The sequence below is a fragment of the Elephantulus edwardii genome, unplaced genomic scaffold (assembly GCF_000299155.1).
Source record: "Elephantulus edwardii isolate Elephantulus edwardi_28Jun2011 unplaced genomic scaffold, EleEdw1.0 scaffold00066, whole genome shotgun sequence".
NCBI lineage: Eukaryota > Metazoa > Chordata > Mammalia > Macroscelidea > Macroscelididae > Elephantulus > Elephantulus edwardii.
In genome coordinates, this window is record NW_006399816.1 from 10401937 (window position 1) to 10419104 (window position 17168).

The 17168-nt window shown below is 37.6% G+C and overlaps 1 protein-coding gene and 1 pseudogene across 1 annotated transcript in view; one reads left to right on the forward strand and one right to left on the reverse strand.

Annotated features, from left to right (window-relative positions):
• The window catches only part of LOC102870680 (unconventional myosin-IXa-like), a 266823-nt gene that overhangs the window by 144419 nt on the left and 105236 nt on the right, over window positions 1–17168 (forward strand). Inside the window, 5 exon segments of the mRNA XM_006888336.1 lie at window positions 6878–6988; window positions 7438–7560; window positions 9534–9683; window positions 13360–13679; window positions 14678–16261. Of these exon segments, the coding sequence (XP_006888398.1) occupies window positions 6878–6988; window positions 7438–7560; window positions 9534–9683; window positions 13360–13679; window positions 14678–16261 (2288 nt within the window).
• Window positions 112–2028, reverse strand: LOC102851409 (annotated as a pseudogene).

Sequence of the window (17168 nt, forward strand, 5' to 3'; positions counted from 1 at the left end):
TTTTTTCTCCCTCTCTTTTTAAGAAAAGATACTAAAAGCCTTGCTTCTTCAGGGCTTTGACTTGTACCTACAGAAATGAGAGTGCAGTGAACATAATGTTCAGTCCTACAGTCAGGATGCAGTTGCTCCTTCCCATTCCACAAGGTACTGCACCTTTCCATCAAGTGTCACTCGACGAGCCAAAACTCGGTATTTTTCACCACATGCTATTCTACCTGCAGCACCAAAATAGCTGGTAATGGAGTTTTTAAGATGATTGAGTTGTAACTCCTGATCTGCTAAGTTATTAAGAATCTCTGTGTTCAGTTCATCAAACTGATAATCTTCTTTGCCATCTTCATCTTTTACAATTTCTGAATTCTGAGTCTGGAGTGCTCTTCTTGGAAGACGACCTCTTCTCCTCAAATGTGGTATTGCAGCAGGCCACGATCTTCCCGTACGAGTTCTTTTTCTGGAGTCAGATTATCCATAATGCCTGGAAATGCTTGACGAGGTAGTTTCTTTGGAAGCACCCGTGAAGTCCATGTCTGAGGTATTGGATGAATGTGCAGGCCCCTCAGTTCTCCCTATAGAACAAGGTAAATCCAAAGTAGGGTTCTCTGAAATGGATTCCTTATCCAAAGGTGGCTCAGCAGGTTTTTGAATCATTTTCCTTGTGTATGGGCCAGGTGGACGACGACCTACAGACTTTTTCTTTCCTTTTTTTTCTAGGCCATTGCCAACTTCCCTTGAATCAGACAGGGGTTTGGATGCCTTTCTGCCTTTAATTTTAAATTCATGGGATGTTCCTTCAGGTTCTTTCTCTGCTTTGAAAGCCACATTTGGTGGCACAGGAGGAACACGAATTCGCAACCCAAACAAATGTTTCTTCTTCATTTCTTTCCCAGACATAAACATGGTCTTGTAATCATTTAATGCCTCCAGAACATGCTCATATCTTTCAGATTTTGGTGTGTCTGCCAGCTCTCCAGGATGTAATCTATCCCAGTTTTCACTAATGTATGTCATGAGCTCGAGTTCAGAATCAAAGTATTTCTTCTTGTGAATAACACTTAGGTGGTAAAGGCATAGGTGTGCTATATCTACCCATTGCAATGGTAGACGCTTGAGGTATTCTGGTCCAGAACTGCAGACAGAGCAAGTAAATGTGTAAAACCTGTCTCCAAACAGCATTGGCTTTTGAAGGCATTGCACACAGGCTTCATGAAATCACTGCTTACATTTGCAGCACTGTAGCATCTTTAAATACCAGTCTCCAGGGCCTCCACAATAGCAGTAACACTGCTGAACATTGGTTTTATGACCTGCATCCCATTCAAGGTCTGCCACACTATAGGGTAACGTCTGCTTCATGACTTGCAGTGCTTTGGCATTTGGTCCTTTCTTAAGTGCACCACCGCTCTTTGTTGTTGTTGCAAAAACACACTGTCGACAGAGCCATTTTTCATCTGAATCAATCACACTGGAATCAATATGAGGTGTGTGACACAGCTGATGATAGCCTTGGCCACACTTATCACATATAACCATTTCATTGGGAGCTTCTGAATACTCTTCTTGACATATTGTACAGACGATTTCCCCACTTCCAGAGGTTCCTGTTTGAATGTCCTTCCAGAGAACCCAGGATTTAGAACTGTCTTCAAATATGATAAAGCAGCTCTGTTTCAATATGTTTATCTTTTTGATAGTTCCAAGATAAAACAAGCCATCTGACCATCTAGCTAGGACATCCTGACCCTCTTCAAATTTACATGCTGGCTTTTTGATTTTATGTTCATCCTGCCCCTGTAGAGTCTCTCATTCGGTCACTTCAGTGGTGCCAACCGCTTCATACAGGAAGAAACAACCAATCACGTCCCCCTGGGCACTTCTCCTGCGAGTCCGAGCACTTACTGGACACTCGCCCCACTGGGGACACTGAACAGATGCACGCGCAAGCGAGGTCCTTGTGACAAGGTTTAGGGTATAGTAGGCGTTCGTATAACAGCCTCAAATAGATCCCACTTCAATACAGCCTGTCGCCATTTTTGTACTTTTTTTTTTAAAGAATCATTCTACTCTACTCTATGAGCTTTGTGACTAGATGAGCTACTTAGCCTGTTATCAGACTTGGCCTTCTAGGTACACACTTGTCATGATGTAAAGAGATAGACACATAGATAGGTTAAACCAAATAGTTTTACTTATTAAGGTCAAAAAAAGGGATCAAACTCCAGGACTGAAACAGATTTTTTTTACAGAGTGTGGTTCTTACATATTCATTGGTTTTGTTACATGCTGTTGAGTCGCTTGCAACTCATAGCGACACTGTGTACAACAGCCCTAAACCCTGCTCTTTCCTATGCCAGTGTCATTGTCTCTGACACGTCTGTCCCCATTACTCCAGTGACTGAATCAATCCATTTGTTCAAGGGTCTTCTTCTCTTGCACGGTCCCTCCACCCTCCCAAGCATGATATCCTTCTCCAAGGACTGATCCCTCCTTGTAACATGTCCAGATTATGTCAAACGAAGTTCACAATCCTTGCCTCCAAGGAGCAACCTGGTTTCACCCTCTCTTGGATGAACCTGTTCACTTTCATAGTCCATTCAATTCAGTCAGCAGCTGTCCAATTCAGTAAGGGGATGTTTGGTTTTTTGTTCTTTTTTTAAATTTTTTTAATTTTTTGTGGTGTACCATCAAATCTGATCTGACTGGTACAGAAGGAGATTGCCCCTCCTTCTCCAGTAGAGCATCTGGTGGATTCGAACCACAGACCTCTGGAATTGCAGTGCAGTTTCTTACCACTAGGCCACCAGAGGTCTCTAAGGAGATGGTTTTCAGGTAGTGCTAACCTGTGTGTAGTAGGGATTTTTTTTTCTTTGTGGGTGCAATTCCTGATTTCTTTTACTGATGATCACTTTAGATAAGTAACTCTTCCCTGGACAGATCATTTATTTACTACAGCATAGTGCTGTTAGAATTACTCTGTGGTGCTCTCAAACTAGGCTAGTTTTTCCAGATAAGCAGATCAACTAGCCTGAATGGGATAGAGGCTTTTATTAACCCTCCTTTTGCCAGCAGAGTGTGATGGAGAAAATAGTGACTTGAAGCTGCATCCCAATTTTGGCTTTGCCCTGAAGCTAGTTTAAATCAGATCAAATCAGGTATTTTGTAGGGCATTCTCCTCCTACTGTGTGTTGCAGGGAGGGGGGGGGGATGTCTTTGGAGATCAGTCTTGGCTTCCACTGACCTCTGACCAGGGTTTAGATCTGAAAATAGTTGAGGGAAATGTGGTCGAGGAGGCTAGGGCAGCCCTTTATGTTCCAGGAAATCCTCTCCCACCATCATGTGCACAGTTGAGTTTTTAGCTTCTTTTGCACGCAAATCTTACAAGACCCTTGAGTTTCCTTATCATCATTTAACAACATGAGAGGCTCCACATAAGATTTCTAATTCTGTTTCTAGTACATTATAAATCCACCTGAATTTAATGATTGAGCTACTGGCTGACATTCACAGCCGCCAGCATGATAGTGAGTCCAAGCAATATTACAGAGAAAAATTCATCTTTTCCTTTCCATAGAGTCATTTTCCCACTTCTTTAAAACATACTTAAGGTTGAATGATAAACTTTTATGCATTACTCATTCTTCATTAATGTCCACAGACATGAAAGACAACTTAACCAAAAAACACCAAAGCCAGAACCAACCCACACGTTCTCAGGTAATATAGGCAAAAAGAGCACTCTTCAGTGCAAGAAAAGACAGGAAGTGAAACAGCGTTGAGCTGAGGACCAACAGAATTAGATGGCAAATGTCTAGCCACTAAGCCTTGGAAACCTCCTCCCATGATTTAACTAGCTCTGCTTAATACCAGAGGCTGAGTGAAGAAATAAAGCATTTAGCAATGCAAGCTTACCAAACCATGTGTCTGGCTAACCTTATAAATCTATTGAAAACTGAACTCAGTGATGCACACACTCTGATTTGACCAAAGTAGCTAGATTCTTCTGTCACTTTCAGGGGTCACCCCTGTATCTGAACCAGGTCTGTTCCAGAAACAAAGAGAAAGACCTTAAAAAAAATTCCAAAACACGGAGCAGTCACTCCTGCCTAACTTGTCAAAAATGTTACCAAATGGGACCATACAGTATGAGTTAAAGAGATGAACACAAACTTGAAAGCAGAATTGATCAAAAAAGAGGTGTACTCCCTCACTGAAATGCTTAATAGTCACCTAGAAAGCTTAGAGTTGTGACATTTCACAAAAGGGGATCATGCATATTTATAGACATTTCCAGAATGGATATAATTTATTCAGCATAGGAGGTCTTAGGGTTGGGGAAAATGTATATCAATCATAAAATGTATTATTTAACAACATCAAAAAAAGGGACCTTATCATGATGAATGGAGTTTTCATGAGATACCCATCACTGGGTCATTCTGCAGGCTGAATTCAGTTGAGTCTCTGTCCATGTCTTGCAATCCAAATCCCGATGAAATAGATTGAATTATGTCAGGGTTGGGTAACTGATGAAACTTTTATTTTCCTTTCACCACAGTTTCCAGAGCCGGACACATGTATCCTATACAACAAAAAGTACATTTAGTTTCTGCTTTTAACTATTTGCTAGCTAGAGTCTAAATATTTGTACTCAGAGCAGATTGAAGTATTTTCCCATGTGTAGGGAGCTCTAGTGGTAAGAAGCACTGCTGCCGTTCCAACGGCATGTATTTGGAATCCACCAACAGCTCTGTGGGAGAAGGATGAGCAGTCTCCTCTCGTGCCATTTATTGCCTCTGAAAACCTACTGGATGGTCATTTATGGGTTATTTTCAACTTGTTGGCACACAGCAATGAGTAGACTACAATATCATCCTCATTGTGTTTTTGTGAGCATATATAAATAAAATACTTAGAATGCTTCTGATTTAGATTATGCACTTCATAGATGTTCTTATTGCTACAAAAATTGAAATAGTTTTATATGTAGGATTTTTAAAAAAACTTTGAGTGAAAGTATACAAACAACTTAGTTTGTTATTCAGTGACTCACGTTTTACTTTATAACAATTATAGTTGGTTAATGTAATTAATTAATGATAATATCTCATGACCTTTTATTATATGTTGCCTTTCCGTTCACTTACCCATTTATTAATTCATACTCTTCTTCCTTCTCTTCCAAACTCTGGTAACTATCTAAGAAGGATTCTGTTTATGTGTAAACCTTTCTTTAGCTTTTTATAACACTCATTTTATATAAAAAGTCCTTGTGTGATTGATAAATTTTGCTTAGCATAATTTCTTTGAGATGCATCCATATCATGCAGTGTTTTGTGAATTCTTTATTTTTTTTTAGTGTTGCATAGTATTCCATTGTGTGATGTACCTTCAGTTGTTTATTGATTCTTCGTTTAATGGGCATTTGAATTGTTTCTGTCTCTTTGCTATTATTATAAATAATGCTGCAGTAAACTTGAATGTGCATATATCTGTTTATGTAGCAACTTGTTTCTTTGGAAAAATATATAGTGGTGAGATTGTTGCATCAAATATTTTTATTTCCAATTTTCTAAAGAAGCATCAACCTGCTTTATAGTTTGCATTCCTACAAGAAATGTATGAGAGTTTCAGTCTTTCTACACATTCACCAACATGTGTGGTATGATGTCTTATTTTACTTTGCTATTGTTATTGGAGTGACATGATCTCTTATTGTTTTGTTTTGCATGTCTCTAATAACTTATTATTTTCAGCATATCTTCATGGTTTTGTTTGCCATCTTAATGTCTTCTTCATTAAAGTGTCTATTCCTTTCCTCTGTCCAGTTTGTATTTGAGTTAGTTGTTGTAGTTTCTGCACCCTCTTGTTGAGCTGTTGGAACGCCCCTATGATATGTCATTGGCAATATTTCTTCCCAGTTTGTAGATTTACCTTTATTTGTTTGATTGTTTATTTATTTTTGTGAATTATTTTGATGCACATTGTTGTTATTCACTGTCAAGCCAGAACTGACTCACAGCTGACTCTCTGGTGGGTTTTTAGAGGCAGTAATGAGTACAGAAAGAGATTGCCCATCTTTCTGTCATGGAGGAGAAATGGATTCAAACCACATGTCTTTGGGTTGGCAGCATAACTTCTTACCACTAGGCCACAGGATTTCATTTTTAGGAAATACCCCTTCATCTAGTTTATCATCTGTTGACTGTGCATTTTCAGTTATATTTGATAAGTCTGTAGAGGCAATTGATTGACTAACTCATTCATGGCTGTCAGATTGGAACCAACTCATAACCAAGCTTCTGTTGGGTGACTGTAGGGTTTTCAAGGATAGTAAATTACATGGAAGGAGATTGCCTATCTTTCAAAGATCCCCTAGTGGATTTGAACTGCCAGGGAGGTGTGGCCTCGTGGTAGCACTGTAAATCCCTGCAGACAGGCCACTAGACCTTCCTATCTTTGCGAGTCATATAGAAATCTGTGTGTTCTCAGGTAACCAAGGAAACTTGTAGGATGTGTGCAGTAGATTTTTTTTTATTATTATTAGCAAGATTACAGGGGGAAATGATAATTAAAAATATAGACAGCCCTTTAGAATGTACAAATAGTTTAATTTTGATACAAATTTTACAGTAACTCAATTATGTAGTCTTCTCTGTGAGCAAGTAAATTCTTTTTGAGCTTTGAGGCCCTCCCCTGTACAACTGGAGAGAGGCTGTAAGCTTCTGTTCTCTTTTTTTCCTAGATGCAGATAATCAGAACATTTCATATCACCTGTGTTATATCTTAACCACATAACTCCCAGTCAGTCCAACTTAAGATAAACATTAATTTGGTGATCTACTCTACAAGTCATTTCCCCCCCCTGTTTGCTTTGTTTTAGCTCCCCTTAAGGTTCAACGATACCCTCGTACTTAGACAGCTTCGGTACACTGGAATGCTGGAGACAGTTAGAATTCGCCAATCAGGATACAGCTGCAAATATTCTTTCCAGGTTATATTTTTATAATTGTATTTAGTATATTTAATTTAATTTAATTTAATATAACTATTTAATATATGTGCATCAGCTAATTTATCTGTCTTATTATCTTAGGGGCCTCATTTCTCTAAATTTACTTTCATTACTTCTTCTTTTCCATCCCTTATTTTATGTAGCATTTTATAAGTGGATAGTAAGTGCTCATTTCCAATGGTTAGGAGCAGTCTCATTAAGCTTGTGTTTGAATACAATTGAGTACATGACTGTTCACATTTAATGTAAATATTTTAAATGAAGAAGAACTTTTTAATTTTGCTATGTTTAAGAGAATAAAGGGGGAAAAGAAAAAAAGAGTGAGGAAGATAACAAATGGACAACTAACTAGTTTGAGATTTTATTGAGATATATATATATAGATACTTTTTTTTCATGTTAGTTTACATTTTCTTTTAATTTTTCAGGATTTTGTGAGCCACTTCCATGTACTTCTTCCTCGAAATATTACTCCATCGAAGTTTAACATTCAGAATTTCTTCAGGAAAAGACATCTTAATTCAGATAATTATCAAGTTGGAAAAACTATGGTAAATTTTTATACACACACACACACACACACACACACACATATACTTTTTCAAAACTGAGTGTATATTTAAGTATAAATTATAATGGCAGTCTTTGCTTGTGAAAATGTTTATAATAAAGATAATATATTAAATATCAGGGAGAAATTTATGCCAAAGTTAATTATGTAGCCAGTAATCAAATTTTCTTACCAATGCTCTATCTAGTCTGACTAGTTTTAGTTACCTAAGAAGTACTCTTCCTAGATGTTCTATATTCCATCTCTTTTGTCCAATATAACTTACTTATGTTTCTCCTGTAAACTTATCAACTATCGTTGTGCACCGTTGAGTTGGAACCGAGCCATAGCTGACACTCTCATGGGTTTCCAGAGGCAATTTAATAGCACAGGAGGAGATTGCCCTCCTTCTCCCATGGACCAGCTGGTGAATTTATCAACTCCCTCTGAAATCCTTCATTCAGTTTTCTTATGTTGGAACAATAATCATCTTTGGCTTAACTTTTCCTTCTACTTTACATAAAGTGGTATTTTTTTTATTCCTTTGTAAGTGGTCTTTACATTGCCTTTTTTCTCCCATTCCGACTACTGCCCTTTTAGTTCAAGTTCTTAACCACCCTAAATACCTACCTTGCTCTTAAAATAAATAGTTTACTTATCTGAGTCCAGTATAGTTGTCATTTTACTGCACTCATTCTAATCAATATCAATATCCCAATAAACTTATTTATGTAGGACTTCCATTCAAAAATGGCACTCTGATAGTATTTTCATTAAATTCAAACATCCTTTTTACCCCCAGGCACTGTTTAATCACTTCTTTTACAAAAGCAATTGTACCTATTTATCTTCAGTATTATTTCTTTTCCCTGCTTTTATTCTGGTGGTTTCCTCTGTCCTTAGATTTTATTAGTTTATTGTTTTCTCTTTGACTATTGATACCTGTTTGCTCTTATAGGTGAAGTACAAATCCAGTATCCAAAGGGAATATGTCTAGTTTATCCTTGTATCCCCCAGGTTATGGAAAATTTTTTTATGAAATTTAAAAATTTAATTATTCACCGCATTGAAGATAACATACTTTGGGAGAGAGCATATGAATTTTTTTAAACTTTTTTATTGGTTTGCTTATAAAGTTCATATACATTTTGTTTCACACTGTTTCATCTTGTATTTCATACAATCACTCTCATGCATTATGTTTTATAAAATTAATCCCCATTTTACCTTGCCCATCATTACCCTGTCTTTTCACCTAGATCCTTCCCATTTGCTTCCACCTGCCTCGTTCCACCAAACGGTGCAACCCTGTGGTTTCTCCCATACTCATCCTCACCTCTCCATTCCCACTCCTTCCCCATTGAATTCCCATACACATTATACTAGTTATCCTTCTATTTTTACAATAATGGTCTTAAGCAGTATTTGTCCTTATGAAACTGCATTAGTTCATAATGCAGTTAATAGTAATTAGTAATTACTAGTAAATAGTAATTAGTTCATAATTAGTTCACAAAGCATAATGTTCTCAACATTCTTTTAAGGCATGTTAGACTTCTGAGAGATTATTATATTAAAAAAAGATTATTATCATTGGCTTATTCATGTGATTAAATGTCAAGATTTCTGCATTTCAATTTTCTCCTGTGCCCTAGCACCCTAGAAATAAAGGACATATAATGGTACATTAAATATATAGCCAGTAGTAGCACATGATGACAGTAATTTCTCCAAAAGATTAATATATCACACTTTCTAGTTCTTAAGATTTTTGTGGTTTTGAATCTTTCCATTTAACCTTCCATTTCTGATTCATATTACTTTGGATAAGTCAATAGAAATATTTAGCATTACTGCATTTGTATTTGTATGTATTTGCTTTTATTTAAATGTTTAGTACAGGAAGGAAAATTCATGAAAGAAATTTCTTATTTCTTCTTACATTACATTCCTCGTTTTTCTCCCTTTTGGTAGGTTTTCTTAAAGGAGCAAGAGCGACAGCACTTACAAGATCTCCTTCACCAAGAGGTGCTTCGAAGAATCATACTGTTGCAGAGATGGTTCAGGGTCCTGCTGTGTAGGCAACATTTCCTCCAGCTGAGACAAGCATCCATTATTATCCAGGTGTGAAGCAAAGGCTTTTGCATAGGATTGGATAATTTATTTAGTCCTTGTTGTAGGGACAGAACTTTGTGCTGGAACATTTAAATAACAGTGTCTTTGGAGATTAGAATATATCTTCTTTATTTTGAATTATTCATAGGACTCAGTAACAGGGCAGCTTATAGAGCTAATGCACATAGGGTCACTGAGTTGTGGGTGACTCACTGGCACATAACAGCCACAGTAAATTGTTTGCCAGTAATTAAACTCTTAATTCATAACTTCATAGCAACCCTTTGGGACAGAGCAGAACTGTCCAGTAAGGTTTTGAGGAATGTAAATCTTTATGAAAGCAGATTACTCCATCTTTTTCTCCATCAGAGTGGCTGCTGGGTTAAAATGGAAATTTTATTTAACAGTCAAGCTTTTTAGCCGTTGAACTTCCAGTATCCCTTTGACATCTGATAGTAGACTACTAATAATTATTGAGTTGAATTAAAATGAAACTGAATTTATGGTTGTTCTGTCTTGTTGCAAAGGACTTAATGTGTCTTATTTAATAAGTTTTATTTAATATATTTTTGGAATTGTAAATGAGAATTATGTTTGTTTTAGTTGCTATGCACTAATTTCTTATGAGAAATACCTTATTTCACAATTTCCATTTTAATGTATGTTCTACATAGAATTTTTTCTGTATGTGAAAGAAAAGTATCAGTCTTTGAAATCTTTTATCTTTGAAATGTTTATAGGTGACCTGGACCTCATTAATGCTCATTGGACAAAATGTCATGTAGAAACATATTTATTGAAATTAATTTGTAGCCATAGAAACACAAAACTAGTATTTAAAATGTAATTGTTGTTGTTATGTGCCATTGAGTCATTTACGACTCATAGCAACTCTATGTACAAGAGCTCTAAACGCCGTTCTATCCTGTGCCAACCTAGACATCTCAAACGCACTTATTCCCACTGCTCCAGTCACATAATCGATCCATTTCATCGAAGGTCTTCCTCTCCTTGGCTGCCCCTTCACTCTGCCAAACATGATGTCCCTCTCCAAGGACCAGTCCCTCCTTGCAACATGCCCAAAGGATGTCAGACGAAGCTTCAGAATCCTGGACTCCAGGGAGCATTCCAGCTTCACCTTCCCTAGGACAAACCTGTTTGTTCTCCTAGCAGTCCATGGTATATTCAACACTCTTCTCCAGCACCACAGCTCAAAGGCATCAATTCTCTTTCTATCATCCCTATTCACTATCCAACTCTCCGATGCATAGCATGTAATTGGGAAGACTATAGCCTGGATCAGGCGCACCTTCGTCTCCAGCCTGACATCGTTGCTCTTCAGTACACTTGAGAGGTCTCTCACAGCTGACATTCCCAATGCATTTCATCTCCTGGCTGCTGTTACCAGGAGTGTTGATTGTGGAGCTAAGCAAACTAAATCTGTTAACTATCTCAATCTCTTCACCATCCATGCTGATGCTGCCAGTTGGCCCAGTGGTGAAAATCTTTGTTTTCTTGATGTTGAGCTTCAATCTGTATTGAAGGCTGCAGTCCTTGACCTTCTGCAGTAAGTGCTTCAGGTCCTCCTCAGTTTCAGCAAGCAGGGTCGTGTCATCTGCATAACGCAGGTTGTTGATAAGTCTTCCACCAATCCTGATACCACATTCCTCTTCGTACACCCTAGCATCTCGGCTGATCTGTTCTGCATACAGATTGAAAAGGTATGGAGACAGAATACATCCCTGATGGACCCCCTTCTTTATTTTGAACCATGTAGTGTCTCCTTGCTCTGTTCTGATGACTGCCTCTAGGTCCAAGTATAGGTTTCACATTAGCACAATCAAATGTTCTAGGATTCCCATTGATTTTCCCATTCTAGGATTCACAGCTTGTTGTGATCCACATAGTCAAAAGCCTTTGCATAGTCAATGAAGCACAGATAAACATTCTTCTGGTATTCTTTGCTTTCTGCCAAGATTCATATAACATTAGCTATAATATCCCTAGTACCACTGCCTCTTCTAAATCCAGCCTGTACATCTGGCGGTTCTCTGCTGACATATTGTTCCAAACATTTTTGGATAATTTTCAGCAGAATCTTCCTTGCATGTGATATTAATAATATTGTTCGATAATTTCCACACTCTGTTGGGTCACCTTTCTTTGGAATGGGAACAAATATCGGTCTTTTCTAGTCAGTGGGCCCCCTGGCTGTCCTCCAGATTTCTTGGCACAACTTAGTGAGCACATCCAGGGCAGTGTCTGTCTGTTGAAATATGTCAATTGGTATGCCGTCAACTCCTGGAGCCTTGTTTTTTCACCAATTCCTTCAGAGCAATTTGAACTTCCTCCTTCATCATATGTCATTTCATGAAATTCTTCTGTGTCAGCCAATTCCTTCTGATACAGTGACTCTATGTATTCCTTCCATCTTCTCTTGATACTTCCTGGACCATTTAACATTCTACCCAAAGTATCCTTAAGTATTGCCACCCGTGGCTTGAATTTGTTTTTTAGCTCCTTCAGCTTAAGAAATGCTGAGCAAGTTCGGCCCTTTTGATTTTCTGATGCCAGCTCTCTGGACATTTCATTATAATATCTTGTTTTGTCGTCCTGGGCTAACTTTTGAAATTTTCTGTTTAGCTCTTTGATTTCTTCCTTTAGCTTTGGCTTCTCGGCACTCTAATGCAATATTCAGAGTCTCATCTGACATCCATGTTGGTCTTTTCTTCTTTTTCAGACTTTGTAATGATCTTTTGCATTCTTCATGGATGATTTTCTTGATATCCTCCCAGAGCTCATTTGGCTTACTCTTGGTGCTCAAGGCCTCAAACCTGTTCCTGAGATGGTTTTGAAATTCGAGTGGGACAGACGTAAGGTCATATCTTGGTTCCCGTGCACTTGATTTAATTTTCCTCAACTTAAGCTTGAACTTGCATATGAGTAGTTGGTGGTCTGTCCCACAGTCAGAACCTGGCCTGGTTTTCACTGCTGATATTGAGCTTCTCCACCAAGTCTTTCCACAAATGTAATCTATTTGATTCCTATGCATGCCATCAGGTGAGATCCATGTGTATAGACTGTGTTTTATATTTCTTATAGAAGGTATTTCCAATGAATAAATCATTGAATGTGCAGAATTCTATCATTCTTTCTCCAGCCTCATTTCTCTCACCAACCCCGTATTTTCCAGCTACTGATCCTTATTACCTGTTTGCAACTTTTGTGTTCAAGTCACCCATTATTATCAGTACATCTTGATTGAATGTTTGATCAACTTATTACTGCAAAAGTTGGTAGAATTCTTCTGTTCCTCCTCTTTGGCTCTAGTTGTTGGTGCAAATATTTGAATTACAGTGATATTCACTGGACTTCCTTGTATATGTATGGATATTATCCTGTCGCTCACCACATTGTATTTCAGGATGGATCTAGAAATGACTTTTTAAATTATGAAACCAACCCCAAAATATAATTAGTTTCATTAAATTTATGTTCTTTAAAATAATTGCTTTTAGCTGACTGTACCTGGGGAGAAAACCCTTTTTTAATTTTAATAACAAATAGATTAGATATTTAACCAGTTATCTTATAACTACGATGTAGGTAATTTATTCATATTTTCCTTTCTATGAAAATGATATAAATTAAAACACTAACTTTTGTTATTCTCTCTTTCGCACAGCGATTCTGGAGGAATTACGTGAATCAGAAGCAAGTCCAAGATGCAGCTGCGTGGAAGAATACTTTTGTCATGACCAGTGCAGCTGTTCTTCTGCAGGCTTCTTGGCGTGCTCACTTAGCCAGGCGATGGTTCTTAGAGCTACGGACTGCAGCCATTATCATTCAGCAGAGGTGGCGGGAGCATTATAGGCAGAGACACATGGCTGCTGTCTACATACAGGCAAGATGGAAAGGCTATAGGGAAAGTAAGCGATATCAAGAACAAAGGAACAAAATTATCCTTTTGCAGGCCAGATGTAGAGGATTCAGAGTAAGACAAAGGTAATGGTTTTTGCTATAATAATTACAAATTATCTCTCTTTACAGTGCTTGTATTTATTTTTCTGCTTTTACACTTGTGTATTTATCTTCTTTGCTGGACTATTAGACTCTCCAGTTTTAATCCACATTGCCTGGGCTTTTTACTCAAACTCATAGAATCAAAACTTACAGCTGACCTACAGCAAGCTGTTCTATGGGAGGAGGATGGGCAGTGTCCACCTGTGCGATTAACTACCTCTGAAAACTTACCAGAGGGTCAACTCTGGGTCACTTCTGACTCAAAAGTATAAAACACAACAATAATAACAAATCACACAGGAAGAGGTTGCTTATCTTTATCCCAGAGAGCCGCTGGTTGATTTGAACTTCCAGGAAAGTGCCATCGTTGGGTTAACAGCTCAGTCCTTACAGGCTACGTAACAAGAACTCTCTACCTGGTCAATAACAGAAACTAAAACAGCTCTGTTACTAAATTAAATTTTAGTTTGAAAATCAAGATTGTCTGTGATTTTAGCTGCTAAGAATGAACTTTTCCAATAAATTGAAACAGATAAGATTGGTAATACTGTTCTGTTTTTTTATCTTAAGAAACTTTAATTTCAGGTGGTTTACTTTATAGTAATTATATTGTTAAAATGAGTTTTGTGTTTTGACTAGAGTACTTAGCTAGAAATAATGCATTCAATAACAGTATCCCCTCCCTTGGAAAAATAGAATTATGAAATGTGCTTCTAATTTAGCTTGAGAAATACTTAGTATTATAAAAATTTTCTAAGATTAGTATCAAATAATAGTTTAGCTCAATTATTAAAAAATTACCTTAGAAATGATGCGGTTTTAAAATGTATCTACATGAGACTACTTACTACTTATGTAAAGAGCTAGCATAAAAAGAAATTTTGTATACTTTTCCATTTTTAATAAAATTCTCAGTACTGTCTTCTCTTTAGTGGTCACCAGTAGATATCTGTAACCTTTTTCTTCTTGTTTTCATATAGATTTAAAGTTTTAAAAGAGCAAAGACGAAAAGAAACAAAACTAGAACTTGGATTGGTAAATACGAAGGGATATGGTTTTCTGGAGATTCAAGGTTCAGATCCTTCAGAATGGGAAGATCGTTCCTTTGACAATAGAGTAAGAGCCATAGAGGAATGTAAATCTGTAATAGAGAGTAATCGAATTAGCCATGAAAGTTCAGGAGACTGCTCTGTGGAGTCCTCAATCCAACGACAGGAGAGAACCCGAAGCCAAAGTGGGGTGGACTTGCAGGAAGATGTGGTTGTGAGAGAGAGACCCAAGTCCTTGGAAGATCTCCATCAGAAAAAAGTAGGCCGGGCCAAAAGAGAAAGTCGGAGAATGAGAGAACTGGAGCAAGCTATATTTAGCTTAGAATTGCTAAAAGTCCGTTCTCTTGGTGGTGTGTCACCTTCAGAGGAACGTAGATGGTCCACAGAACTGATGCCTGAGGGTCTTCAGTCTCTACAGGGTACACCTGACAGTGAAAGCTCTCAAGGAAGTTTGGAACTTCTGAGCTGTGAGGAAAGCCAAAAGAGCAAAGTGGAGCCCATTATTTCAGATGGAGAGTTGCATGTTCCATCACCGGAGATATTTTGCAGCTCTCAAAAATTTGATTCACAGGATAGTACCTTCAGTGCTTCAAGTGAGACTAGCTATGCAGTGATGCAGAAACAGATAGCCTCTAACTCAGAACATTTGAAGAACGGGACTCTGAAGGAAAAGGTGGTCCGTGGTTCTCAATCTATTACCTGTAAACCACAGTCAAGAGATTCTTTTATTTCAAATAGTCTGCCTACTTTTTTTTATATTCCCCAACAGGATCCGTTGAAAACTATTTCCCAACTAGATACAGGCATTCAGAGTAAAGAACTATTGGAAAGTGAAAAATCTCTAGTGACAGCTGTTACCTTCGATGTCAATAAAGAAGCTCGAAAGTGTGACTTTTTAGGAGATCAAGTCATTGCTTCACTAAGTACAGATTCTTCTAAATCTGTGCTTGAAAAGTTAGAAAAATTAAACACTGAGAAGGAAGAAAGGCAAAAGCAATTGCAGCAGAAGAATGAAAAAGAGATGATGAAACAGATTCGCCAGCAAACAAATATTTTAGAGAAAGAGCGTAAAACATTCAAGACAATTGAAAAGCCAAAAGTTAGAGAATCTTCCTTGGTGCCTTCTTTGCATCAATCAAAGCCAGTAGTAGAAAGGCCATCCTCTCTGTTCATTCCAGATGTTCCACATGAGAGAGAATCCACTGTACCAGTGCCCCTGTCAATAACTGTAAAAGATACAGCTCTTGGCCCAAAAGATAATTCCTCTGCTCATGCATCTGTGAAGGACCGACCTGTCACCTTGTTCTTTGATAGAAAAGAAAGTTCATGCCAATCCAAGGAATTAGCTAAGACAGGAACCCAGTTGAATTTAGCCTATAGACTCCATAATATTCACACTTCAGAAGAATACTCAAAACCATCGAAGTGTTCCAGCCACAAATCTGATGACCCTTGCAGAGAAGGAACTACTAGAGCCATTTTCTTCATGCCAAAGGACAAGATGAGTATTCCCCTGTAAGTGAAATGTTTATATTTTTTCTCTTAGAGAATTTTATTGAAGTATCTTAATCCACTCCCAACTATTTGTGTGAATGTGACCCAAACTAACTTCCCCCCTTAAATAAAAAAGTCCTTAATTATTGACTGTAACAGGCCCCTAAAAATGGATATAACTCTTTCATGAGTCCTTTAGTGGCACGAATGTTTTAAGTCTTCAACTATTAATCAAAAGGTTACTAGTTTGCATCTACCAGAAGAGCCTTAATAATAAAGGCTCGGCAGTCTATTTCTAAAGAATCACAGCCATTTGAAAATCTGGGAGCACAGTTCTGCTCTGAAACACATGAGCTTCTCGTGCATGACTTAGAATAAAAAAAATAAAACTGTTTAGGTTTTATGTTTTAAAGGAATCTTTGTCTAAGGACAGATAATAGAGCTTTTTTGCTCCTCTTCATTAAAGTATTTGTTTGTATTTTTTTCAGGAGTATGATGAATCTTCAATTGATACTGATTCATTAAAGCATTTGTGAAGGGCAGTACAATTCCTATCTTCATAGTGAGCATCTAGCGAGTGGATTGCCTTAGAGTAGGAGTGGGGTAGCAGTCCAAGCTTATTCAATATGTCAGACTTTAGAGAAGCTTATGTGCTTTGTCATAGCTTTTGGTCTATTTATGGTCTTCATTAAGTTTTTCTGCTTTTGAGTTCTTTTAACACTTAACTGGTGGTAGCCATGGCAGTAGGGTTTCCTAAGTACATATAAAGCAAAATTAGAGAAGATTTATGATACTTGTATTAGAGCTTCGTACACAGTGGATATTTTTACTGTCCTTATCAATGACTTATTCATTGCAAATACATTTTATAAGAGACACAAACGCAGGTTATACACATGGACTTCACCTGATGGTATGCATAGGAATC